The 27,034-nt window shown below is 38.8% G+C and overlaps 2 protein-coding genes and 1 long non-coding RNA gene across 4 annotated transcripts; 2 read left to right on the top strand and 1 right to left on the bottom strand.

Moving 5' to 3' along the window:
- Positions 1 to 1,135: 1,135 nt before the first annotated feature.
- TMBIM4 (transmembrane BAX inhibitor motif containing 4) lies at positions 1,136 to 14,988 on the top strand. Of its 2 annotated transcripts, XM_020883299.2 has the most exons (7): positions 1,143 to 1,327; positions 6,686 to 6,794; positions 7,698 to 7,803; positions 9,011 to 9,044; positions 11,806 to 11,923; positions 14,162 to 14,207; positions 14,721 to 14,988. In XM_020883299.2, exons 1-7 carry the CDS (start codon positions 1,231 to 1,233, stop codon positions 14,925 to 14,927), a joined length of 717 nt encoding a protein of 238 aa, XP_020738958.1. In that variant the 5' UTR covers positions 1,143 to 1,230; the 3' UTR covers positions 14,928 to 14,988. The 2 variants fall into 2 exon arrangements, with proteins under 2 accessions (XP_020738959.1, XP_020738958.1); XM_020883300.2 differs by lacking the exons at positions 14,162 to 14,207; positions 14,721 to 14,988 and adding an exon at positions 13,273 to 13,755 and having other exon boundaries at positions 1,136 to 1,327.
- LOC139030864 (uncharacterized) lies at positions 14,740 to 19,969 on the bottom strand. The gene is made up of 2 exons (XR_011483305.1): positions 19,881 to 19,969; positions 14,740 to 17,734 (listed from the first exon to the last, which is right to left on the bottom strand). It is a non-coding gene; the product is annotated as an uncharacterized lncRNA (long non-coding RNA).
- Positions 19,970 to 19,990: 21 nt separating this feature from the next.
- On the top strand, positions 19,991 to 25,771 carry LLPH (LLP homolog, long-term synaptic facilitation factor). Its single transcript, XM_070454649.1, has 3 exons — positions 19,991 to 20,079; positions 21,996 to 22,207; positions 25,407 to 25,771. Exons 2-3 carry the CDS (start codon positions 22,003 to 22,005, stop codon positions 25,583 to 25,585), a joined length of 384 nt encoding a protein of 127 aa, XP_070310750.1. The 5' UTR covers positions 19,991 to 20,079; positions 21,996 to 22,002; the 3' UTR covers positions 25,586 to 25,771.
- Positions 25,772 to 27,034: the final 1,263 nt, after the last annotated feature.

A 27,034-nucleotide genomic window follows, 5' to 3' on the forward strand; every position in this document is an offset into this window, starting at 1 on the left:
CTTCGTGGCTGTGAGCAGGGGCTACTCTCTAGTTATGCAGGAGCTTGGGCTTCTCATTGCGGTGGCTTCTCTTGTTGCCAGACAAGGGCTATAGGGTAAGGGCTTCAGCTGTTGTGGCACACGGGGGCTTGCTTGCCTCTTGAACCTGTGTCTCCTGCATTGGCAGGCGGGTTCTTAACCACTGGACCACCAGGGAAGTCCCTACCTCTGATCCTTATATTGTGCAATGCCAGTTTTAAATGCAAACTGATGTGAGAAATGACCAAAATTACATTAATTTGTATTTCATAGCTTGTACATGCAGATGACACCACCCTTATGGCAGAAAGTGAAGAGGAACTAAAAAGCCTCTTGATGAAAGTGAAAGAGGAGAGTGAAAAAGCTGGCTTGAAGCTCAACATTCAGAAAACTAAGATCATAGCATCTGGTCCCATCACTTCATGGCAAATAGATGGGGAAACAGTGGAAACAATGGCTGACTTTATTTTCCTGGGCTCCAAAATCACTGCAGATGGGGATTGCAGCCATGAAATTAAAAGACACTTACTCCTTGGAAGGAAAGTTATGACCAACCTAGACAGCATATTAAAAAGCAGAGACATTAATTTGCCAACAAAGGTCCGTCTGGTCAAAGCTATGGTTTTTCCAGTAGTCATGTATTGATGTGAGAGTTGGATAAAGAAAGCTGAGCTCTGAAAAATTGATGCTTTTGAACTGTGGTGTTGGAGAAGACTCTTGAGAGTCCCTTGGACTGCAAGGAGATCCAACCAGTCCATCCTAAAGGAAATGAGTCCTTGGTGTTCACTGGAAGGACTTATGCTGAAGCTGAAAGTCCAATACTTTGGCCACCTGATGCAAAGAACTGACTCGTTGGAAAAGACCCTGATGCTGGGAAAGACTGAAAGCAGAAGAGGACGACAGAGGATGAGATGGTTGGATGGCATCACCGACTCAATGGACATGAGTTTGAGTAAACTCCGGGAGTTGGCGATGGACAGGGAGGCCGGCCATGCGGCAGTCCATGGGTTCACAGAGAGTCAGACACGACTGAGCGACTGAACGGAACTGAACTGAACGTTCGAGGCGACATCATCGATTGGTCGGGGCTTGACTCGGGCGCGGCCGCTCGGCTAGTTGGGGCTGTATCGCTTCCTCAGGAAGTGGCCTGGGGCCGTTGTGTTGACGTCGCCTGCTCAGCTCCGCGGGGGCCCTGCGGGGTGCTCTGTCGACATGGCGGACCTTGACCCCCGTTACCCCTGCTCCTCCATCGAGGACGACTTCAACTATGGCAGCTGCGTGGCCTCCGCCAGCGTGCACATCCGAATGGGTACGTCGCCCGGCCCCTCCCTGCCGCCCCTTGGCGGTCCCGCCGCGTCGCCGGCCTCTGGGGGCTGGTTTTCGGCTTCTGAGGCGAGCATCCTCCGCGACTGGGGCCTCGGGATACCGCCGGTCTCTTGGGTTCAGAGGGCACCTTCCCTCCTCCTTCCGGTCCCCTGGCTGGCTGAAGAAGAGCTTTCTCCCTCCGCCGGGGCTCAGAGGGAGAGGCGAGGTGGTTCCCCAGCTGTGTGCCCAGAGACCTGAAACTGAGTCCATCCTATCGTCTTCGGTGGAGAAGGGGTTTGAAAACCTCACTAGCTTGAATTTGGCATCTTTCAGTTAAGAGAAACTTGGGTTATTTTTCTTCCGTGAGGTACGTTTATTATACGATCATTGTGACGTACATCTGAATGGAGTTATCTGCTTCTCTGTTTTTTATTTAAGGGCTGATTCTATGTCCTCGTCTGTCTTTGTAGTTTCTATGTCCTGGTATGAGGCTGTGTTCACCCATCTGGAAGCCCTGCATACCCCGTACTGTTGGGGTTTAATGGTGGCTTCCTCACGAAGGCATGATTGATCATTAACTCCATTTTCAGCCCTTCTCTCTTCTCAGGAGAAAAGGGTGTGGGGCTGAAAATTCTAAGCTTTAGACATATATTTAGAGAATTCTAATCATGGCTCCTTTCTTGGTAACTCTCATGCGGGAATTCACCCAGTGTGATCTCAGTAGAACAAAAGACACTCCTACCAGGAAATTACCAGAAAGGAACCCTGTGTCATGGTCATTGGACCTGTGACTAAGCTGACTGCATCTATAGTTTAAAATGGTATCTGGTCTGTCAAAAATTTTTCCGAATTGAACAGTACAGTCTGAACAGCTCAGTACCTTGAGCACTCTTACAGTACCATTAAGTTAGTTTATATAATTAGTTGTTACATGTGTAATATAGTCTATTAAACTAGTCTGTTTTAGCAGTCTACTATATTTGTATTTTTGAAACACTAAGACATACTGTTTTATACTCAGAAGCACAATGTTATGATTATTTCTTACATTACTGCAACTTTGTATTTTTATTTAATGCATCATATTGAAAAATAGCAGTACATATATTGATAGCTTTATCGTATTCTTTTTAACTATGGTGATCATCTATAATATGTATGTTCCATAATTTATTTAATCATCCTTTCTTGATGGGTATTTAGATTGTTACTTTTCTTTCTTTTTATTCCTTCAAATAGAGCTTTAGGGGCCATTCTTCCATATGGTTGTGAATTTCTCCAATTATTGTTCTATAAATTTTTAGCAGTGAAATTGTAGGTCCAAAGAATATGTGCATTTAAAATTTGATGTCATCAACTACCCAAAGAGATTGCACTTGTTGACTTTCCAGCAAACAATACATGAGGGTACCTGTTACTGCACTCTCACCAGCACTGAGATCATCAAACTTCTTAGTATCTGGCAATCTGGTAGATCAGGGATTAGTAAACGTTTTCTCCAAAGGGCCAGATAGTAAATATTTTCAGCTTTGTGGAGTCATAATAAAGGACTCTGGCACAGTTACAAAATTCTGCCATTGTCATGCAAAAGAAGCTATACAATTACAATTAGTCACTCAGTTGTGTCTGATTCTTTGCAACCCCATGGATTGCAGCTTGCCAGGCCCCTCTGTCCATGGAATTATCCAGGCAAGAAAAGAAGCTATAGAGGATACAGAAATGGCTGTGACTGTGCCCAGGAAAACTTTACTTATAAAATCAGGTGATGTGCTGGGTTTGGCCCTTAGCCATAGTTTACTGCCTCTTGTTGTGGGTAAAAAATGTAATCTTGTTTTAATCTACATTTTTTTAGCCAGGTGAGTGAAGGTGAGCATTTTTCTTTTGTTTATACAACTTAATTGGGCTCCCTGCTGATATTAAGGATAGCAGTAACCAGATAATATTTGAGTCCTCTAGAGTTATTATTTGGGTGGAGGAGTAAGGGAGATAGTCCCTAAAGAGTTAAGCAAATAAATAGACTACTAGCAGTGTTCAATTCTCTGAAGAAAAGAAACAGTGATGAAATAGACACTAGAGTCTAGAATAGTAGCATAGTAGCTATTTTAGTTAAGGAATGGTCAGGGAAAGAACTTTTAAAGGAGATGGCAGTTGTGTTGTTGAGAAGGCGCTAGCTAGGTGTATTCATTATCTATTGCTTTATAAAAATTATTCCAAATTTTAGAAGCTTAAAACAACAGTTATTACTTCACACAGATTCTGAGAATCAGAAATCTGGGAGAGGCATAGCTAGGTGGTTCTGGCTCAGGGTGTCTTAGGAGAGTCCACTCAAGATGTGAGCTGGGACTGCAGTCAGCTGAAGACTTGACTGGATTGAAGATCTGCTTCCTGGAAACCCCACTCATGTGAATGTTGATTCAAGATGTTAATTCCTTGCCATGTGACCTTCTCCATTGGCTGCTTGAGCATCATGGTGTGGTAGCTGACTTCTTCAAGAGCATGCAACCCAGAGAGACCATTAAGGAAGCCACCGTGCCTTTTATGACCTAGTTATGATAATCACGGCCTTCCCAATTGACTCAGTGTAAAGAATCCATCTGCCAATGCAGGAGATACAGGAGGTACAGGTTCAAGCCCTGAGTCCAAAAGATCCCCTGCAGAAGGAAATGGCAACCCACTCCAGAATTCTTTTCTGAGAAAGCCCACGGACAGAGGAGGCTGGTGGGCTGTAGTCTGCAGTCACAAAGAGGCGGACCTGACTGAGCACGCATGCAAATGTCAAGTAGGGCCTGTAGGCCCCATAAAAACTTTAATTTTATTGTAAGCAGAAGGGAAACTATTAAAAATATTTAAGCAGGGAGTCACATGATACGGATTACTTTACAAAAAGATAGCTGTTGACAGCTGTGGGACTATAGGTGGGACAAGTGAAAGCACGCAGACCAGTTAGAAGGCTGCTGTAACAGTGCGGGTGCTAGATTATAAGACTGACCGGAAATGTAGCAAAGGAGACCAAAGAGGTGGATGACTTTGCAAGTAGATGCTACAGTAGTTGTTGATGGATTGGGAAGAGAGAGGGGAATCAGAGGTGACGCCTACATTTTTGGCTTGGGGGAGGTTGGTGCTGGTTACAGATTGGGTAGAAATGAAAAGTTAATGTTTCAGCCTGTCAAGTTTGAGTAGAAAGGGGAGAAGTAGAAGTAGAAAGCAGAAAAGTAGAAAGGCAGAAATAGGACTCAAAAAAAAAAACAAAAAACTGAAAGATTGCAGTTTGACTTGTTTTCTTATATCAGATCTTTTATTTTTTTCTGTGGGTGTGTATGTATATCTTTTGCCACTTTTTATATTAGTTATTCAAAATGGGTGTCAAATGTTACTTTTTGTGGGATTTAAGTTCTCATTTTTAAAGAGTATAGAGGGCTTCCCTGGACATCCAGTGGTTGAAAGTCCACATTGAAATGCAGGGGACACCAGTTTGATCCTGATCCGGGAAGATCCCACATGCCAAGGTGCAACTAAAGCTTGTGCACCACAACTATTGAGCCTGTGCCCTGGAGCCCAGGAGCCACAGCTCCTGAAGCCCGGGTGCCCTAGAGAGCAGCCCCCACAGTGAGAAGCCCATGCAACTAGAGAGTAGCCCCCCCACTGCAACTAGAGAAAAGGCCTGGCAGCAGTGTACACCCAGCACGACCAAAACAGAAGTAAATAATCTTATATTTCAAACAAGATGTAATGGGAGGGCCTCTGAGGATTAAATCTTTAGTATTTATGAACATTCTCTTATAAAATATTTATTTTACTACTTGATATTTGGCAGACATGTCATCAGAGCACTTCATCGTTCCTTGAAGGATGAGGTCTTTAGTAGGAATTTTTTTCAAAGAGAACATTTATCGCATGCATATTGTCATGAGAGTCAAGAGGCAGTATCACATCTTTTCTTGGGTAAAAATCATTCCATAGTGTTGTTCTTGCCTAAGAACAGTGCTCTATGGAAATTATGTGGCTCCATTATTGTTTCAGAATAACACTTTTTCTCTGACTGGCAAAATTCACTTTTCATTAATTCAATATAAGTTTATTTAAAAGCAAATAAAATTTAATGAGTATTTATTCTGTGCCAAGGGCTTCCCAGATGGCTCAGAGGTAAAGAATCCGCCTGCCAATGCAGGAGATGAATGAGATGTGGGTTCAATCCCTGGATTGGGACGATCCTCTGAAGAAGGAAATGGCAACCCACTCCAGTACTCTTGCTTGGAAAATCCCACAGACAAAGGGGCCTGGCGGGCTGTAGTCCACAGGGTCAGAGAGTTGGACCAGAGTTAGGATTAGACAGCAACATTCTGTGCCATCCCCTGGCTGAGTGCTAGGGACTCATGCTGAGTTGTGTCCTAAAATGGGAAGCTTAAAATGAATATTATTATCCTATTATTAGGGAGCTCTTTAGTCTTCATAGTCTTAATAGTGAAGGGCAAGTAGACATCACTACAAAATAAAGTGATTAGAAGTCTGTTTAGGATTCTTCAGGAATATGAGGAACTCTTTGTGACCCTATGGCCTGTAGCCCACCAGCCTCCTCTGTCTGGGATTCTGCAGGCAAGAATACTGGAGTGGGTTGTCATGCCCTTCTGCAGGAGATCTTCCTGACTCAGGGATCGAACCCATGTCTCTTACATCTCCTGCATTAGCAGGTGTGTTCTTTACCACTAGCACCACCTGGGAAGTCGTCTGTGTATCAGAAGATTTTTATAAATAGTTTTAGATCATTGCACTTTGGAGTTGATTTATGGATGTTGGTAATAACATATTTTGAAAGTAAGAATTTCTTATATAGAAACTAGAGGCAAAGGTACTAGAAGTGAGAAATAAAAATAGGTGAGAGTGAAAGTAAGTTTATATATTATTTGCCTTTTATGGAGAAGTTTCATTTTAGGGAAACATTTGCACTGCTTGGAAATTAAGATTTCTTTTTAAATTTTATATCTAACCATATGCTTTTTATTCTTGCTTTTCACTTTCAAGATAGCTCCATTATTTAAAACATGTTCTGCTTTTAGTCCTTTGCTTTGTAGTATGTTGCACAAATATGCATTTGATGGTTTTGTTTTATTTTGATAGAAACATTTGTATTCTGGCCCATTAACTTAATTTTTTTAAGCTCATGCTTCCTGGAGTATAGTTAGCAGAATTTTTTATTTTCTGGGAGGCTTTTTTTTTTTAAGTTTTAGTTACAGTTGTGATATTTGGACTAAGATTTAAGAAAGAATTTACATAGTATTTTAATGTGTCTAAGAAGAAACCTGATCTTGCTGTACTCTGATAAATGCTTAAGAAAACAGTCATGTGTAACTTTTTTCTCTTTCAGCTTTTCTAAGAAAAGTCTACAGCATCCTTTCTCTGCAAGTTCTCTTAACTACAGTGACATCGGCAATTTTTTTATACTTTGATTCTATACGGACATTTGTACATGAAAGGTAAGGTAATGACATGATTCTGAATCATTTTCAACCACTGCATGTGACTGAAAGGGCATAAGATGAGCAAAGGTAGTTTTTTTTTTTTTTTCTATTAACTTTTGAGGTTAGAATGTAAAAAAGATTAACTCTTGTAAATAAATTTTTACAAGAAAAATAATCTACAATATGGTATTTACCGCTAACCTTTTTAGCTTGGTTTCATAGAGTTAATCCCTCATTTCCATTAAGAATTTTTATTGAATGTAATTTTTTGTGTGTGTCTTTATTAGACTTATACCCTGTCCCCAAAGCCTAAGACCATGCTTGAAAAGTTAAATTTACATTAGTGTTAGTTCACAGCTAGGAAAATTTCATTGAAAATGTTTAGAGGAGTTCCATATGGTTCTTCCCTAATTTGTTTAAGATTTGACCTCCAAAATAATTATTTCCATGGGTAAGAGTAATATAGACTTTATATTAAAGAAAAGGAAAGGTAAAGAATGAATATTTTCTTAGAAGTAGATAATTTCTATCCTCCCTTTACAGAAGGGGAATCTTGAGCTATTAGTTTGCTATTTGGAGTAAATTCTTTAAGTTACAGCTATATGGTAAATGCCCTAAAAAAGTAGTTAGGTATAAAATTTGCTTATTATTTATTAGTTTTTCTTTATTGAGTTTTAGTTTTTAAAAAAGGCAGTATGCTAATTGAAAAAATTATTCAATATAATAGAAATTCATGAAGTAAAAAGGTTACATTTTCCAGATTGATTGTGGGAAAGATTCTTTGTCTTCCTGCTCCTTCCCATCTCATAGTCCTCAAATTTTCCCCATGGAAAAATAATTTCTTTGGTCAGTTTGGTTTAGATCCTTCCAAATTTTTTTTTTCTAAGTTGAGAATGCTTTTAATTTTTTGTCTTTCAGTCCTGCCTTAATTTTGGTGTTGGCCTTTGGATCCTTGGGTTTGATTTTAGCCTTGACTGTAAACAGACATAAGCATCCCCTTAACCTATACCTGCTTTTTGGATTTGTAAGTACTTTGACAGTGTCTTCCCTTAAAATTTATTCCTGAGTTTTAAATTTATTTATTTGAATGCATATATATATATATATGTAACAGTAGCAGAACCAAATTAATGAGTTTTTTAAAAAATCAAGGCATTACCTTTATGGTAATTGTCTATCAGGTAAAATCTAACTAGAGTAAGCAAATAAAACAAAGATGTAATTAAGGGGAAAGAAGCTTGAGGATGAAGCTCAGTATCCCTAACTCTTATTTAGGATATGAGGTTCAGCTACTTTTGACATGGCTTAAACAAGATAGTTTACGTCTCTTTCATATAAAAATCTGAATGACTGTTTAGTGAACTTGTCAGGGGCCCAGACACTGCTGTAGTTCAGACATTTCTAAAGTTGCATCAGATAAGATAACTCACTACCATACCTGCATTCTATCTATTTAAAAAATGAAAGAGAAAGGAAGAGAGCGAACTTCTTTGCTTCTCAGAGTTGTATGTCTCTATTCACATTCTATTGACTAGAATATAGTCACACTATATTCCAGCTTTTAGATCTAGATTCTTGCAGATCTAGCTGCAAGGGAAGCTGAAAATGTAATGCTTAATATGAACGGGTATATGTTTAGTCTAAATTCTATTACCAAGAAAGAAAAAAAGAATATTGGGAGACAGTTTCAAGACTCTGCCACACCAAAGTACTATCTAAATATTATATTCTTCCCATGTTTGTTTGTGTGAGATAGTGAGGTTTTTTAAATGTGCATGTGATTTGCAGTTTCATCTTTATTTACATTATAAAGAGTGTGAAAAATAGAATTTTCTATATTACTTCTAGAATCTCTGTTACAGATATGAAAAATCTAGTTGAGTTTAAGGAGGAGTAGTATCACAATTGGAATCTGTTCTCATGGAAATACCCTGGTTGTCCTGTGGTTGGGACTCATTGCTTTTACTGCTGTGGTTGGGGAACTAAGATATCACAAACTGTGCAGCACAGTCAAAAAAAGAAAAGACTCTAAATATTTTCATTTAATACACTGAGGTCTCATTTTCATTATGGGGGGCTTATTATATGTCCCATATACTTCAAAAGGCTGCTCTGAAGCTAAAATGAGATCATGGGTATGAAATCACCTTGAATTCCTGGAAATCAGAATATGTTCTTAACACAGAATAAATTTTACATGCATCTATGTAATTTCAGTCTCTTTTTCTTAGACACTGTTGGAATCTCTGACTGTGGCCTTCGTTGGTAAGCCATAATTGTACTTCTGTATATTACAGTAACTTTTTAATATGGATAAATCTTTTGGGTAAAAAAGAGTTTGGGGCTAAAGCTTAACATCATGTAATGTCATATTAAAAAATGTGGCATAGAATGAAGAATTCCTAAAATAAAAGCAAAAGGTAAATGCTTATATAGTTCAGCTGAGTTTAGAGGAAGTCGAAAAGAATTAGGAAAACAATAGGAACAGAGAACAATGTTCATTTATCCAACAGACAACATCAGATACTTCCCTGGCAATCCAGTAAGTTAATCACTCCGCCCTTCCACTGCAGAGGATATGGGTTCAATCCCTGATCAGGGAACTAAAAATCTCACAGGCTGCATAGCAGCCAAAAAAAAAAAAAAAAAGACAACTATAGCTAATCTTTTTCCTTGTTTAAAGGGATCTTTTTTTTTTCCCAATTATTTTTATTAGTTGGAGGCTAATTATTTTACAGTATTGTAGTGGGTTTTGTCATACATTGACATGAATCAGCCATGGATTTACATGTATTCCCCATCCCGATCCCCCCTCCCACCTCCCTCTCTACCCGATCCCTCTGGGTCTTCCCAGTGCACCAGGCCCGAGCACTTATCTCATGCATCCAACCTGGGCTGGTGATCTGTTTCACCCTAGATAATATACATGTTTCGATGCTGTTCTCTTGAAACATCCCACCCTCACCTTCTCCCACAGAGTCCAAAAGTCTGTTCTGTACATCTGTGTCTCTTTTTCTGTTTTGCATATAGGGTTATCATTAGCATCTTTCTAAATTCCATATATATGTGTTAGTATACTGTAATGGTCTTTATCTTTCTGGCTTACTTCACTCTGTATAATGGGCTCCAGTTTCATCCATCTCATTAGAACTGATTCAAATGAATTCTTTTTAATGGCTGAGTAATATTCCATGGTGTATATGTACCACAGCTTCCTCATCCATTCGTCTGCTGATGGGCATCTAGGTTGCTTCCATGTCCTGGCTATTATAAACAGTGCTGCAATGAACATTGGGGTGCACGTGTCTCTTTCAGATCTGGTTTCCTCGGTGTGTATGCCCAGAAGTGGGATTGCTGGGTCATATGGCGGTTCTATTTCCAGTTTTAAAGGGATCTTAAAAGAACTAATAACATGTTTGGAACCATGCTCTTTCATCACATGAGCTCAGTATCTCAAATTGCCTGCCCTGAACTGTACCTTATTACATCCTCATATTTAATCAGGTGGCACTACAAGAAACAATAGTCATTTCTCTTTTGTATTTTGTGTTAAATATATATAATATTTAAAAGGAAGTATCTGTTATAATTATTTGATGTACCCTATATAATAATACCTCAAGTAAATTTTGTGGTTAACAATAAAAATCCTGATTGTTTCAAAATTATTTATCTGGGGTAACAAAAAAGATCACAATTTACTGTTACTGTCAGTAGCAGTAAATTGTGGATCCTTACTGTTAATATACTTATCTCTTCTTATTTTGTCATTACTGTTTTTAACTTTTTCATTAGGTTTTGTTTTGTCTATATGTTTTTTGGTAATTCATCTCTTCTTTTTATAAAAGAATCTGAATATAAATAAATAATAACAACCACCAAACTAAATAGGGTTGAAATTTCTCAACATGGAAAGGAAGTATTATTAACACTTACTTATTATTATTAATGTTATTATCTATTAATGTTCCTTACTATGATGTTATTAAGTCCATCTCTGTTCTCTCTGGTGCCCACCATTTATAAGGGATGTTGGAGAGAGATGGAATCCACCCAAACTTACACTGAAATTTCTGAGAAGAAGCAAAAGTGATTTCATGTTTTATCTTTTCTGCATTCATCTTCTTAACCCTGCATGGGATAAATAAAGTCTAACTACTTAGGAACAGAAGGAACTTGGATAATTTATCCCCCTCAAATTAAAAATTACTTAAATGGATTTGAGTTCAAAACACTCAGTTCCCTTTAAAGAGGTTATAATTCAGTATTCTGTAAAATGTTAAGCAGTTTTATTATAATAGCTATAGTCTAGATGGTCATTTAAAAATTTCTGAAGTAAATTTGATATATATCCAGTAAACCCCAATAATGTACTCCAGGATAATGTAGACTTGGATATAAAGCAATTTGTGGTTGGTTTCTATTCCCTACAGTGCTGGTGAATGACAGGCAACTCCTGACAGCCCCGATATTTTTCTTGCCTAGGAATTCCCAACCAGCCACAGGACCCAGAACCATCACTATTGATTGTTTAAGCCATAGTTGACAGTCACTACAAATGGTGATAAACTGCAGCTGGGATAGAAATGGGTGAAAATAATTTCACCATATTCCCTAAACTCCTAAACCAGCTAGCTGTGTATTATCTTCTAGCCATTTCTTTAACTTCATAATAATGTGACCCCCTTATGTTGTATCTGGGAGGAGGAAATGGCAACCCACTCCAGTATTTTTGCCTAGAGAATCCCACGGACAGAGCCTGGCAGGCTATAGTCCATGGGGTTGCAAAGAGTTGGACACAACTGAGCGATTAATACTAATACTATGTTGTACATTTTGGAGCCTGCTTATTGCACTGTGGGTGTGGTTTTACCATACAAGAGTTGAAGACTGAATAAGGAATCTTTTCTTAATTGTTTTTATTGGCAAGTAGTACAGGACAAAATAAGACATTTTTATTATATGACAGAAAGAAGCTTTTATATTGTTTATATGTATTTTTAATCAGTGTTTTGTAATTTTACAGTTACTTTCTATGATGTGTATGTTGTCCTGCAAGCTTTCATACTGACTTGTGCAGTATTTCTTGGTTTGACTGTATATACTCTACAGTCGAAGAGAGATTTCAGCAAATTTGGAGCAGGGTAAGTGATATATTTATCATGGCTATGATAGATATCTCTAATACTACCCAGTTTTGAGAGAGGTGCTATACTGTCAGCTTTGGATACTTTAAAAATGGAGGTAATGAGAAGTCATCCCTTTGGGTACTAGGGCCCTACTCTCCTGGAGCATACATGATAGGAGATGGAAAATAGCTTTGAGTTTTTTGCTTCGCCTCTATATTGAAAGGGAAGTGAATGCCCTGAAATCTAAGCTTTCTAGAGAGGCTATAGGCTTGCATGCTTTATAAATGGTATGAAATTTACCTGAATTATTTAGATCTTAACATAAATGTTAGAAATGTTACCATCCACATCTTTGTGGCAAAAGCAAGGTAATTGTGACCCAGGTGCTGGAGAAGCCTGCATGAACTTTAAATCTTTTTGATCCATCTTAAGTAACCTATATCCTTCTTCAGACTAATATAAGGAATGATCCTTTTTATATTAGGATAATGGTACTGTGTTGCCCTCACCTTGGTAAGAATGCATAGAATCTTTCCTAAGCTCACAATGGCTTTCTTTTGGCACATAATCATCCAAATATTTTCTGTTCTTTTTTCCTGTTACAGCACTAACAATTTACAAGCAGTCTAGTGTCGCAAAACTTTCTTTCCTCCCCCTTTTTTCCTGGTTCTCCAGATAGTGGAGATAGTGAAGGGACTGGAAGGTCTGGTATGCTGCAGTCCATGCGGTCACAAGGAGTTGGACACAACTTAGCGACTGAACAACCACCAGATTATCAGAAGTCTCTACTGGGATAAAATATCAATTGGTCAGCCAACATTGACAATTGTGCAGGATGCATAAACAGTTGTATTAGAATGGCATTTGATTTAAGGAGAAGCGCTAATATATATATATATTATATTAAATATATATATAATATATATTTATATATATAATATAATATAATATATATATATATATATTTTTCTTTTTTGCTTCCTGCTTTGCATATGTGTTAGGTTCTGTTCTTCTAGGAAGCAATTAAGTTCTTTGGAAATTGTCTGAACCTTTTGAGGCTTATTTTTAAGCTCTGTTAGCTGGATCCAGAACAGCTTTTAGTTTAGGGCTAATTTGGCCCCACTCTTGAGATAGTATCCTCCTGAGGATCACTCAGAGCCCCATGTCTCAGGTCTTTCCACTTTGGCTGGTGTGAATCAGAACTCTTCCTGGCTTTAGTGAGTGAGGAGTTTTCTGCCAGCTTCTCTCTGGCGGCTCTTTCTCCAGACTGTGGCAACCATGCATTGATAAGCACTCAGCTGAAGACTGGAGGAGAACCCTCCGCATGCCACCAGAACTCTCTGTATCACTCTTTTTTCCTCTAGAACTTGGACCTGCAGAGTCTACCACTTTAGCGTCTCTGACCTCTGAATTCTCGTCTCCAGCTCAAGGAAGCCACAGCGCTGCATATGGGTTCCTGTCCCTGCGCTGTTGCCTGGGGCTCCAGCTGGGTCATTTGTGGAGCTCACCTTCTTTGTGTCCCTCGTCTCAGGAATCGTTGTCCTGTGCTGCTTGTTGGTTGAAAGCTGTTATTTCGTATATTTTGTCTCATTTTTATTTAAGGAGGGAACATAAATTTGATCAGTGTACTTCTTGTGGCCTGAGGCAGCAGATGTATATTCGGGCTTCCAAGTCTCAGATAGGATGTCCTTTGTCATATAATTATACCTTACATATATAATATGTAATTTTATTATATATATAATGAATGATAACTTATAAAATTATAGCAGTGGCAAATTTATGTACATAAATTAAGTTCTTTAATACATCAGAATAAAACAGTGTACATTGGGAACTCTAATGGATATGCGTGTTCACAGAATAATTTGTTATTTAGTTAAAAATGCAATTATGCTTCATTGGTAAATTTATATATTTTCAAGAAGTTTTATAGCTCTCTGAATTAAATGGTATTTCTAATGATATTTTGCTTATGTCAGTATTTTCTTTATATTCCAATTGAAAACTTTAAAAATCATACTTTTAATTAGTCTCATACACCATAAAAACAAATGTTGAATAGATAGCTGTTCTTTCAATTTCTGGGTATTGTACAGTATTCATTGTACGTTTAAGAATTCTTACATTTCAATGATTCTTTGGCAGATATCAGGATGGATTTATTTATTTATTCAGAAAATGCTGAATGAGTTTACAAAGGTTTTTTGTTAGGAACAATACTCTAAAGTATTAAAATTTTTGTTTTTATAGACTGTTTGCTGGTTTGTGGATTTTGTGTTTGTCAGGAATCTTGAGGGTAAGTTGTTTTAGAATGGTATCTTGAAATACAAATAATCTCAAAAAGCTATGAAATATGTTATTATAGAACACTTAGTTATAATTATCTAGAACATATTTATGTAGAATGATTTTAAAATGATATTTTAAAAATCAAGGTCTTATGTTAATATTGGTTGAAAGAAAGATGAACAAATGAGTTAAATTAAATAGAAAGAGGCCCTCACTTGCAATTGCTAATCTTCAAGTGGCACATGTAATTCTGAGTAAGAAATAGATTTTAAATAATTTATGTTTGGAATGGTACTGTTCAAAGTCAGGTGGGTAATTTAATAGAGAGGAGGATATTCATTGCTTCCTCCATTCACCCTTTCATCCAACACAAGTGGACCTGCCCTGCCTGTTTCTACTTTTAACATTTGTATTCAAAGTTGTACAGAATTATTAAATATGTATGTAGAGTATAAGTAACTTAAGTATTCTTAATGCTGTTCTTAAATATAAAACTATTACAGTAATCTCTTGCCTTTAGTTATTTTTTTACAGTGAGACAGTGGAGTTGGTCTTGGCTGCTGGTGGAGCCATCCTTTTCTGCGGATTCATCATCTATGACACACACTCACTGATGCACAGGCTGTCACCTGAAGAGTATGTATTAGCGGCCATCAACCTCTATTTGGATATCATCAATCTCTTCTTGCACCTGTTGCGGGTTTTGGAAGCAGTTAATAAAAAGTGATTGAAAGCAGTATATAGAAACTGATTCATTAAGTAATAAAGTTTGAGATATAATTGTTAAATACTTTTAAGATCTTATTTGTATGCTGTGTATTATAAAGTATAAATCTCTTTTGACTAGATTTTAATCTTATTTAGAAAGGAAAAAGTATGAAAGATAAATGACAGGGAATTATTCAGTATTACAATAAAATTAAAATGTTAATGACATTTCATTATAGTATGATGCATTAAAAATTAAAAGTGTGCTTAAGTCGGTTATTTTGACATAAAATTTAACATTCTCAGTTTTTAAAGTACAGATTTCATTTAAAAATTATAGCAGTATACCAGTGATCAATAAAACTTTAGCAAATTCCTGACTGCATTCATTTGCTAGGGTGCCATAATAAAGTACCACCAATTGCATGGCTTAAACAGAAATTTATTTTCTAAAGTTCTGGAGGTTGGAGGTGTGAGGTCAAGGTGGGGTTGATTTCTTCTGAGGTCTCTCTCTTGCCTGCATGATGGTCATCTCCCTGTGTCTTCATGTGACCTTCTCTCTGTACTTGTCTGTATTCAGATTTCCTCTTCGTGTAAGGATACCAGTCATACTGGACTAGGGCCCACCCTGATGACTTCATTTTACTTTAATTACCTCTTTATAAAGATTCTGTCTCCAAATACATTACATTCTGAGGCACCAGGAATTGGGACTTTGCACTGGTCCTAATGTCTGCATTCACTAAATTTGTTGAAACCTAATGCCCCCTGTGATGCTATGAGGAGGTAGGGCTTTTGGGATGTGCTTAGGTCATGAGGATGGAGATCCCACAAGGGGTATTAGTGCTCTTTTTATAAAAGAGAGCCCACAGACACCCCTTACCCTTTCTGCCACATGAGCTAATGATGAAGACAGTCTATGAACCAGGAAGAGGACCTTTAAACTAGACACTGAATATGCCTGCACCTTGATCTTGGACTTCCCAGCCTCTAGAACTGTGAGAAGTAAATTTTTGTTGTTTATAAACCACCCAGTCTGTAGTGTTTTGTTCTGGCTGCCCAAATAGATTAAGACAGACTTCATTATATGAATTGTCAGGGGGTACAACTCCGCCTGTAACACTCACTAAGCATTGTTTCCCAGCTATTAAACTGAAATAAATTAGTAGTATATAGATACAGCCTTTGGTGAGTTTTAGATGTAAATTTGACTCCATCACTAATATCCAGTTGCATAATGCTATACTCAGGTTAACATAGCATCGTAGGTAAGAGAATCTAAATTGGAATCCTTACTTTGTAACCAACTGGTGATTTGGCCTTTGGCACGTTACTTATCCTTACTTCCTTAGGTCTTTTACCTCATCTTTATAATGTGAATAACACCACCTTCTTTATTGATTGTTATAAGGATTAAGTGAGATGAATATATCATACAAACTAAGTGTTTATTAATGTCAGCTGCTGTTATTAATGTTGTTATTGTTGGTCCAAAGGGAGAATGTACTGAATTGTGACTAAAGATAATAAGCAAATGCAGATAATGACATTTAAAAAATGTAAAACAATACCATTTTTTAAAATGTATTTTTCATTGGAGGATAATTGTGCAATGTTGTGTTGGTTTCTGTAGCTCTCTCTATATATCCCCTCCGTCTTGAGCCTCCCTCCCACCCCTGTAGGTCATCGCCGGGCACTGAGCTGAGCTGCCCGTGTTACGCAGCAGCTTCCCACTAGCTCTTTCCCACACGGCAGTGTGTGTGTCAGCGCTACTGTCAGTTCATCCCACCCTCTCTTCCCCCGTTGTGTCCACAAGTCCATTCTCTCTGTCTGCATCTCTATTCCCGCCCTGCAGGTAGGTTCAGCAGTACCAGTACCATATAGATTGCATATGTATGTATTAAAATATGATACTTGTTTTTCTCTTTTTGGCTTACTTCACTCTGTAACAATACCATTTTCTTTACTCTGTAACAAGGTCATTATTTTTTTTTTACCCAGCAAATCATTGTTTGGTTCAGGAAATATAGTTTCTTTAACCACTGGTGTAGTTTTATTTTGTAAAAACAACCATAGTCATTCATATATAATTGCATCAATGACTTTATATGGCTCCTCCTTTTTTACTGTCACCATCAGCACTGCCATGTACATCCCTGTATTTCCCCCAGTGTGCACTGATAGGAGAGTTTGCCTAGGTAGGGAATATACCTAGCAGTGGGATTGTTGGATAAAAGGGCATATGCAGCCTCAGTTTACTACTGTAAGTAAAGGTGAAAATATGCAGACTGCACAAAGAATAAGAAAGTGGCATTAGCAGGACTGTGACAGGCACCTGAATGTACAAAGTACAGCAGGGAAGTAGAAGGAAAATAGGAAAGAGCAGTATCTGAGAACTGTTTTTATTGAATATAATTTGGGGAAAGAAGTGCAGTAGGCCCTTCTGCCCACGTTCATTTCTTTTCTGTAGATCTCACACCTGGCTTTTATCCACTTGATCCACTTCTTGGGATTAGTGGTGTCAGCAGTTGGTTGTGGGTCTTTTTGGAGCAGCTAGGAAGTTAGCTTCTTTCTGCTGTTCTCTTTGTGAAGCTGTGTTTTGAAATTCCTGTCACCTAGTGCCTGGGGAACAAGGAGTTACCATTTGAATCCTTTTAAGTCTTTCTAGTCCTTCCTAAGTGACAGTCAGAGCAGGAGTCCCACGGGTGAGGTTTGAGTGCGGAGGCACCATTAGCTGGTGCTGGTGGTGTAGCATGGCTTTGAGATGGAAACCATTCTGCTTACCAGGTGTTCCAGTGCCTCCCATCCCATAGGCTCTTTCTGGCTCTGTAATGGAGATGAAGCAATGTCCAGTTTGATCCTTAAACATTATCACATCAGGGGTTAAAGTTCCTTAAAGACAGTAGTTTGGTTCCCATCATCTTTGTATCAGAGAAGGCAATGGCAACGCACTCCAGTGCTCTTGCCTGGGAAATCCCATGGATGGAGGAGCCTGGTGGGCTGCAGTCCATGGGGTTGCTAAGAGTCGGGCACGACTGAGCAACTTCCCTTTCACTTTTCACTTTCATGCATTGGAGAAGGAAATGGCAACCCACTCCAGTGTTCTTGCCTGGAGAATCCCAGGGACGGGGGATCCTGGGGCGGGGGGGGGGGGGGGGGGTGTCTGTGGGGTCGCAGAGTTGGACGCGACTGAAGTGACTTAGCAGCAGCAGCAGCATCTTTGTATAGCCATCACAGCGCCTGTCACAGAATGCATACTCAAATGTATGAATGAGGGAATGAATTAAGGATTTTTAAGTATACCAACTCTTCTGTTGGAACTGCTTTTATATGAACTGATGAGGAATATGTTAAAAAAAATTATTCCCTCAATAATGCAGTCTAGTGAAAGTGAAAGTCGCTCAGTCATGTCTGACTCTTTGTGACCCCATGGATAATCCATGGAATTTTCCAGACCAGAATACTGAAGCCGGTAGCCGTTCCCTTTTCTAGGGGATCTTCCCAACCCAAGGAGTCAAACCCAGGTCTCTCGCATTGCAGGCGGATTCTTGACCAGCTGAGGGCCAGGGAAGCCCAATGTAATCTAGGATTCAACCTTTTAAAGCACCAGTTGTGCAGAATTATGGCATATATTTAACACCATGACATTTTCATAACAATTTTTTAAAAAATCTTTTTTGTGCCAAGTATCTATTCAAAAGTCTTGGCCTGGTATGTTAAGCAAGGTGCTGTCAATTTGGACTGTCTGAAAGTGAGTTCTAATTTAAAATGCAATGTGAACATTAGTTTTGGGAGAGGTGGCTAAGATCTAATATATAGTTAACTTTATTATAGAAATCCAGTTGCTGTGAAGGAATTTAATCTAAAGAAAGCAAGTTTTTCAAGGCTTTTTGTTTTTAAAATACCATATGTTATGAGCTTTTTCCAGCTTCTGTTCCATAAAAAAAACCTTGCTGTATTCATATGGAGTTTAGTAACTTCCATATGATGCACAGTTTCTTCAAGGGTGCAAATTTAAAGAAAAAAAGGTACCCATTCTTAGAACTGTTATAAGTAACCTGACAGTTTACTAGGCTATGATTATAGAATTTATTTCCTGGTTTTAGGTATATGTTGTAAATCTCTAGAAAATACTGCTTGCAAATAGTTCTGTGTATGTTTGAATTTATTATGTAAAAATTATAAACAGTGGCCATTTGTTGAACGCTTATATCCCCTACGATTATTAGGTTGTATTAGCTTCATTCTATAGATAAGGAAGTCCAGGCTCTGAGATATTATTTATATCACTCACAAGAAGTGTTAGAACCATAAATACCACAAACCTGTACGGTTCCAAAGCCAATACTATCAGAAACACATGTAAAGCAATCATAAAAAGAAGTGGTATTTGTGATCAATGTGACCACCACCTACACCAAGTGTCCTAGGCTAAGCACTGTGTCTGGTATACAGTAAGTGATTAGTCAGGTAAACGTGAGTTGAACTGAATTAGTTTGATCATTTTACCCTTTGAACTTGTATTTGGGATGACAAGGGGGTTTTTGTTTTTCGCAACAGCTTTGAAGTATAACTGACATACAATGAATTGCTCGTATTTGAAGGATATTGTTTGACAAGTTTTGACGTATACAACGATGAAGCCATCAGTTGGGATGGGGAAGTTTAAGGGCTGCAAATAAAGATGATCTTAATTTGGCATCTAAAAGAACAGATCACAGTGGTGAAGGTCTTGGGAACGGGGAGGCGCGACAGGCGCGACCTAAAGGTCGTCTCTGAGCTCCCTACTTGACGGGCAAAGTCGTCTGGCGGTTATCCCTCCCTGGGTTATAGTCTCAGGGCTATCCCGCTCACGCTCAGGACGCAAGCCTGGCCTGTGTCAAGAACCCTTGACTCGGGTACTCCGTCGCATTCTCCAAAATCAACTTCAGAATCTATCTGGGAGGAGCCCAGCTCCCGGTGCGGAATTTACCCAAATATCAGGAAGCGCGTCACCTTCGGGTTCCAGAGGACCCACCTCTCCAGGACATCCGGGACATTTTGGCTCCCGGCAAGCAGCGCGCCACCCGGGAGGGGCGGGCCAGAGCGGAGGGTTGGCCGGAAGGCGGAAGTGCAGAGAATTCCGGTCGGCGTGAGCATCGTGCGTTACTTGAATTCCTGTGTTTTCGCAGGTGAGTTCTTTACCGCATGGCTTTAGTGAGGCGTGGGCCGTGGTACTTGATTCCGCCGCCTATGGAGAGTCTCCTCTCAAATCTTGTCCCTCTCTGGGCAAGCTTGAGCCCTGTCCAGAGAGGCGGGCTTCACCTAGGGTCTCCCGTCGTCTTGGCGGCTCTGGTCGGGCTTCCCAGTGCTCTGTGGGAAGTGGATTCCTCCTTCAGCCCAGCTCAGGTTAACCTCGGCCCTCAGAGTTGTGTTCCGTAACCTTTTTCTTCCTGCCCCTCGCAGGGCTTGAGTTGTACCCAGGAAGACAGTGAGTTTGTGATTGCTGGCGTCAAGAAATGTCAACTGCACCAGTCATCCTTTCAACGAGTGTTTGCTTAAACTTTGTGCACAGCGCTACGCACTGGGGCATCCAGCAGTGAACAAGATCTGTTTATACACTGCCTTCGTGGGTAAATAGACCACGGACCACCGGGAATGACAGAAAATAAACAATTTTAGATAGTAACACGTATTAGGAAGGAAAGAAAAGAATGATGTAGAGAATAAAAGGAGGCGAGCTTACAGAGGTCAGAAAAACCCTTTCCGAGGTACTGAAGGATTAGTTCCTAGGCAAAAGAAGGACAGATGTAAAGATACTGAAGTCAACGTCATTTGGACACTTCTCTCTCTTTTTTCAAAATAATGTCTTCATTTATTTAACTGCTTTATTGATGTGTAATTAGCACAACAAACTGCACATAAAGTGTGTAGAATATTTTGAAATATATATACACAGACAAACGCAAATCTGTCGGCACAATTAAGATGATGTTATAAGTCATACCTACAAGTTTCCCTCTAAACTCTTAATAATCTCTGCAATCACTTCCCAACCCTCTTCACATTCCCACACTGTCCCTTGGTTGTCATTGACTAGGCTATTTTCAAATGTAATTGTGGAGGGGTGGAGCATAGGAGATAGGAGTTGAAGGAGGCAGGGGCCATGTCACAAATAACCTTGTAGATTTTGAATACGTGAGGTGGAAAATCGTTAATTTCAAGAAAGACTATATATGCCCTTCAAGTTTTTAAAAGCTCACATTGACTAGTCTGTGGGGGACAGGCTGGGCCTAAGGGGTGGAGAGAAATCAAGAATAGAAATATACAAGTTTGAAATACCTGCTGGTTTAGTCACTAAGTCATGTCCTACTCTTGCGACCCCAAGGAGTGTAGACTGCCAGGCTCCTCTGTTCTTGGGATTCTCCAGGCAAGAATACTGGAGTGGGTTGCCATTTCCTTCTCCAGGGGATCTTCCTGACCCAGGGATCAAACCCGTGTCTCCTGCATTGCAGGCAGACTCTTTATCAGCTGAGCTACAAGGGAACCCCTTGAAATACCTAGATTGACTTAAGAGGGTGGATAATGAGGGAACTTGGGATGGGTAAGATCACCTGTAGGTTTGCGGGAAATTAAGATGCAGTTAAAAGATTTATAAAATATTTTGTAAGTTGTTATATGAATGTAAGGAGACAGTGCTCTTCGTGTTTTGGAGGAAATTAAATTTCTACACCATGTATGGTTAAATTTCTACATCATGTATGGTTAAATTTCTACATCTCGTATGAAAACTATAGGAGCTTTCAGAATTGGCTGACATACAGTACAATGCCAGTGGCCACAGGGAGTTTGGTTTGGCATTTTCGTTATTTAGTGGCTGTCGGATTTGGTGATTTAATTGTTATTTAGTGGCTGTATATGCCTTATTGAGCCTCACATAATTTGCACATTATGCCATCATAATCCATGAACAGAGTGAAGAGTTTACTTTCCAGTTGTTCATGTGGTGCAGAGATACCTTTTGACTTGGTTTTCCAAAGATTTGCCTTTTTTTTTTTTTTGATAGTAAATAGTTGCTTTTGAAAATGTAATTTTGTGAACTTTCCAGGTAAAATATGGCTAAAAGTTTACGGAGCAAGTGGAAAAGGAAGATGCGTGCTGAAAAGAGAAAAAAGAATGCCCCAAAGGAGCTCAGCAGACTTAAAAGTATTCTTAAAATAGATGGTGATGTTTTAATGAAAGATGTTCAAGAGATAGCAACTGTGGTGGAACCCAAACATTGTCAAGAGAAAACGCAGTGTGTGGTGAAAGATGAAACAGGTGAGATTGTGTTTTTTAAAAAATTTTTTAAACATTATATCAAACTTCCCTTTGTGACTTTTTCCTTTTCAACCATCTTCCATTCTTTCTCACACTTGCTTCTCTACAAACGTGCCATGCCACATAATTTTTTGTAGCTGCTACTAGAGATTCTATGCTAAGCTAGTTTAAAGCCAGTTCATGTGAGTAAGTATGTTTTGGATTATTCAGAGCCTTTGGTGCTTATACAATAGCCTCGGTGAAGTGAAGTCGCTTAGTCGGGTCCGACGCTTTGCGACCCCATGGACTGTAGCCTACCAGGCTCTCCCGTCTATGGGATTTTCCATGCAACGGTACTGGAGTGGGTTGCCATTTCCTTCTCCAGAGGATCTTCCCAACCCAGGGATTGAACCCAGGTATCGAACCCAGGTCTCCCCACATTGTGCACAGACACTTTACTGTCTGAGCACCTAGGGAAGCCATTACAATAGCCTAAGTGTCTCAGAAATAGATAGTACTATGGGAATAGACAAGCCTAGACACACGCTTGTTGGAAGGGTACAGAGGAATCAAGAGCTAGGCAGGATAGAAGGAGTTCTCATTTTACCCTTTGCATGATCTAGGTTCCATTCTGAGAGTCCTCTGTCCTTAGTACCTTAAAGATCTCTTTCCCTGTATTTGATTTTGACAGATTCTGGGTGCTCTGTTTTAATGTAGTCTGAAGTTGGAGGCTGTATATGATGTGTCATTATATAATATGTATATGTATTATACATAATAAATGTACTATATATTGTATATATATTATATGTATATTATATATGATATATGTATATAATGTCTCTATATAATAGTCATTAGCCCTGGTCTCTCTTTCCTTTATCACCCACCTGTAAACCATCAGCACATCTTGACTATCTCCAAAATGCATTAGGAATCTATCCATTTTTCTTCTGCTTTCACGCTTTTACTTTAATGACAGTTATCTCTTGCCTGAACCACAGTAGTAGCCATTTTACTTCTGTCTCAGCTTTTGCTCATTTCTGACCCGTTTTTGTCACATCACCCAGTATGATCTTTTCAGGATATAGATCAATTATGTCACTCCCATGCTTCTAGCACCTCCTTATCTTTCCATGTGCTTACCACAGCCTGCCTGGTCCTACTTAATCTCATTCCAGTACTTCCCTTTGAAAAGGTTCTAACCATAGGCTGAAGTTTGCTTTGTTATTCTCCCCTCAACAGAACATTGAGAAGTCCATGAGGGTAAAGCTTATTTGGACCACTGTATCCCTAGAACCGCACCCAGAATAAACATTCGCTGACCAGTTATTGAATGGCTAATATATATCAGGCACTGTTCTAGGTCCTGAGGCAACAATGATGAATAACAGAAGTGGTCTCCATCCTAATGGGATTCACATCACATTGGAGGAGACAGACAGTAAACTAGACAGATGAACTAATATAATGTCAGGTAGCAGAGTTCACGGAAGACCTGTATACCCTGGTGAGTTCCCAGAGGAGGACATTCTGGACATGTCCTCCACAATAGATAAGGTTGGTGATAGCTGGACCATAGCGTTGCTGTGCTGAGCTTCTTGTTTGAAGACCTGGATGCCTTGAGTGTAACCTGGATAAAGAAGTGTTCAGCCCAGGGTATCAGGTCTGCCCTGTCATCAGAAGCTTGCTGCTTGCTACTGAACCTCTTCCAGGTACACTTCAGTGAAAGTGACCAGTCATTCCTAACAGTTTATTTTCTTCTTAAGGCCTGTCTGTTAGAAGGGTGAGTGTACTTATTGACACAACTATTTTAGTTAGCTCAAGAAAGCAACTAATCTGAGAAGTGTTCTTTTAACTCACATGTTTTTAGAACCATATACTTACCCCTAATGGAGTAATTCAAATCCGTATCTCCTAAATGTTTTCTATTTAACTTTTACTTTCGTAAGGACAATGGTAACTGTTCTCTTTTTTAAATTTATTTTTTATTGAAGTATAGTTGAAATTTAGTTTAATTGCAATGTTATGTTAATTACTGCTATATAGCAAAAGTGTTATATATATACATTCTCTTTAACATTCTTTTCCATTGTGGTTTATCACAGGATGTTGAATATAATTCCATATGTTACACAGTAGGACCTTGTTGGTTATCCATTCTATATATTTGTGTTTGTATCTGCTAATCCCAAACTCCCAATCCAGCCCTCTCCCGCTGCCCTCCCCCTTGGCAACCACCAGTTTATTCTCAGTAGCCCTGATTCTGATTCTGTTTTATAGATAGACTCATTTTTGTCATATTTCAGAGTCCACTCATGAGTGATATCATGTATGTCTTTGTCTGACTTACTTCACTTAGTATGGTAATCTCTGGTTGTATCCATATTGCTGCAAATGGCATTATTTCATTCTTTTTTTATGGCTGAGTAGTTTTCAATTGTATACATGTACCACATCTTCTTTATCCATTCATCTGTTGATGGACATTTCGGTTCTTTCCATGTCTTGGCTGTTGTAAATAGTGCTGCTGCAAACATAGAGGTGCTTGTATCTTTTTGAATTATAGTTTTGTCTGGACATATGCCCAGGGGTGGATTGCTGGATTATATGGTAATTCTATTTTCAGTTTTCTGAGGAACCTCCATACTGTTTTCCACAGTGGCTACACCAACCTACATTCCTACCAGCAATGTAGGAGGCCTCCCTTTTCTCCAACTCTCTCCATCATTGTTATTTGTAGACTTTTTAATGATGACCACGACCAGTGTGAGGTGGTACCTCACTGTAGTTTTGATCTGCATTTCTCTAATAATTAGCGATGTGAACATCTTTTCATGTGCTTATTGGCCATGTGTATTTCTTTGGAAAAATGTCTCTTTTAGTCTTTGCCTATTTTTTGATTGGATTGCATACCAACCTTCTTTAGAAAGTTTCTTAGTGATTAAATAGATGATGTTTCTAGCTCCTCACAGATAGTTTTTATGTCCTTCATGTTTGTGGGAACACTTGGCATGTGTGTGATTCTCCTGAATGTGCTGTAAGGAGTGTTTTTTGAGTATTACTCAAAGAGCACTGCACAAATAAAGGATGTGTACTTTTTTTGCTTTTGTAGTTGTGTGCCACTTTTAAATTCAGTGTCCTCATCACATTAATATGCTTTATCATGGGGCTGTTTCTTCATTTGAGAGTATTAATAGCTTTTCCATTTTTTATTCAGATGACATGAAGATGGAGACTGATAATAAGAGAAACAAAAAGACTCTTCTGGACCAGCATGGGCAGTACCCCATATGGATGAACCAGAGGCAAAGGAAAAGACTGAAAGCAAAACGTGAGAAAAAGAAGGGGAAAAGCAAAGTAAAAGCCATGAAGGCAGCCAAGGGTTTGACCTGGTAGACTCTGAAAGCTCAGAAAAGGCCACACAGGGCGAACTGATCAGAGAGCATACGTGGATTTCAGCTTCCACCAAATGAAAACTTTATTTCCATTTTTTTAACTTGGCCTTTTTCTTCAATTCAAGCCCAGCATAACTCCTCAAATTTGGTAACTTGAATAAAATATTGTATTTGATGAGTGAAAGTACACTGATATTTTAATTGCATGTTGTCCTCTCTGCGGGGATTATCAGACATCAGGATTCTCTCAAGTGTTAATACAGTTGTAATTGTTTGATCTTAGACAAAGTAAAATATGACATCATGCTGACAAATTTGAGCTAACTCAGATTTAAAGTAAACTGTTGTTATCACTTGAAAAATATGTCAGTGGATCATATAATTAGTACTTATGTGGAGTTTTGATTTTGTATAATTCAGAATAAAAGATACATCTAGATCCTGAAGATCTGTCCTTTAATATATCCTTAAGGTTTCCTAATAATGGAGAAGACCAGATTCTTTACTTCAATTTTTAAAACTCTTAAATTTTTAGGTAGAATATTGACATGTACAAATTAGTGTGTTCCATCTTTTCAGAAGATTTAAACATCCTGGGAACTAGTTTAATGTTCTTCAGTTTTTATATTATTCTCAGAGTATAGTTCTTAGATTTTCTGGCTGTATTGTGAAAAAAATAGATTACATGGTCACATCAGTTTGGGAAGTGCTACATTCTTGAAGATTCAAAGAAAATATTAGCTTAGGACAGCATATCTTGGAGATACTGCACATTGTTCCAAACCACCACAATAAAGGGAACCACATGAGCTTTCTGATTTGCTAGTGCATATAAAAATTATGTTTATACTAGTCTATTTGGCAGCAGTCTTTTATGTTTAAAAATATATATACCTTAAAAAAAAATGCTGTTGGAGAAATGGCACTGATAGGCTTATTTGACAGAGGGTTGCCACAAACTTTCGGTTTGTTTAAAAAAAAGTATGTGCAAAGTGCAATAAAGTGAGGTCTGCCTATGTTTTCGTGTAGAAATCTAAGTGCAATAAAGTGAGGTCTGCCTATGTTTTCGTGTAGAAATCTAGCAGACTTCTAGGTGTGAGGGGCCCAGGGGACAAGACAAGGTGTTCGCCCTCAGAAGAGGCTGTTAGCTTCTCAGGAAAACCAAGTTAAAAGTGAGACCTATTAGAATAGTCACTTCGTCATAAAGACACAAATGTACTGGGCATGTTGCTAGGCTGGGACACAGTATAGAAATAAAAAGGACACGACCCAAATCTTTTCGGAGACGTGAAGCTGAAATTTAACGCTAGTTAGGATCTTAGGATCATTTTATATAATAAACTTCTCAATCTACTCAGTGGCTAGTTCACCAAAGAGTGGGTTATTTTTAAATACTTAAGCTAATAGAAGATGTGAGTTGAAAAGTTCGAAAAAGTTCATGGCCTTTTTT

Source organism: Odocoileus virginianus, chromosome 24 (genome assembly GCF_023699985.2).
Source record: "Odocoileus virginianus isolate 20LAN1187 ecotype Illinois chromosome 24, Ovbor_1.2, whole genome shotgun sequence".
NCBI lineage: Eukaryota > Metazoa > Chordata > Mammalia > Artiodactyla > Cervidae > Odocoileus > Odocoileus virginianus.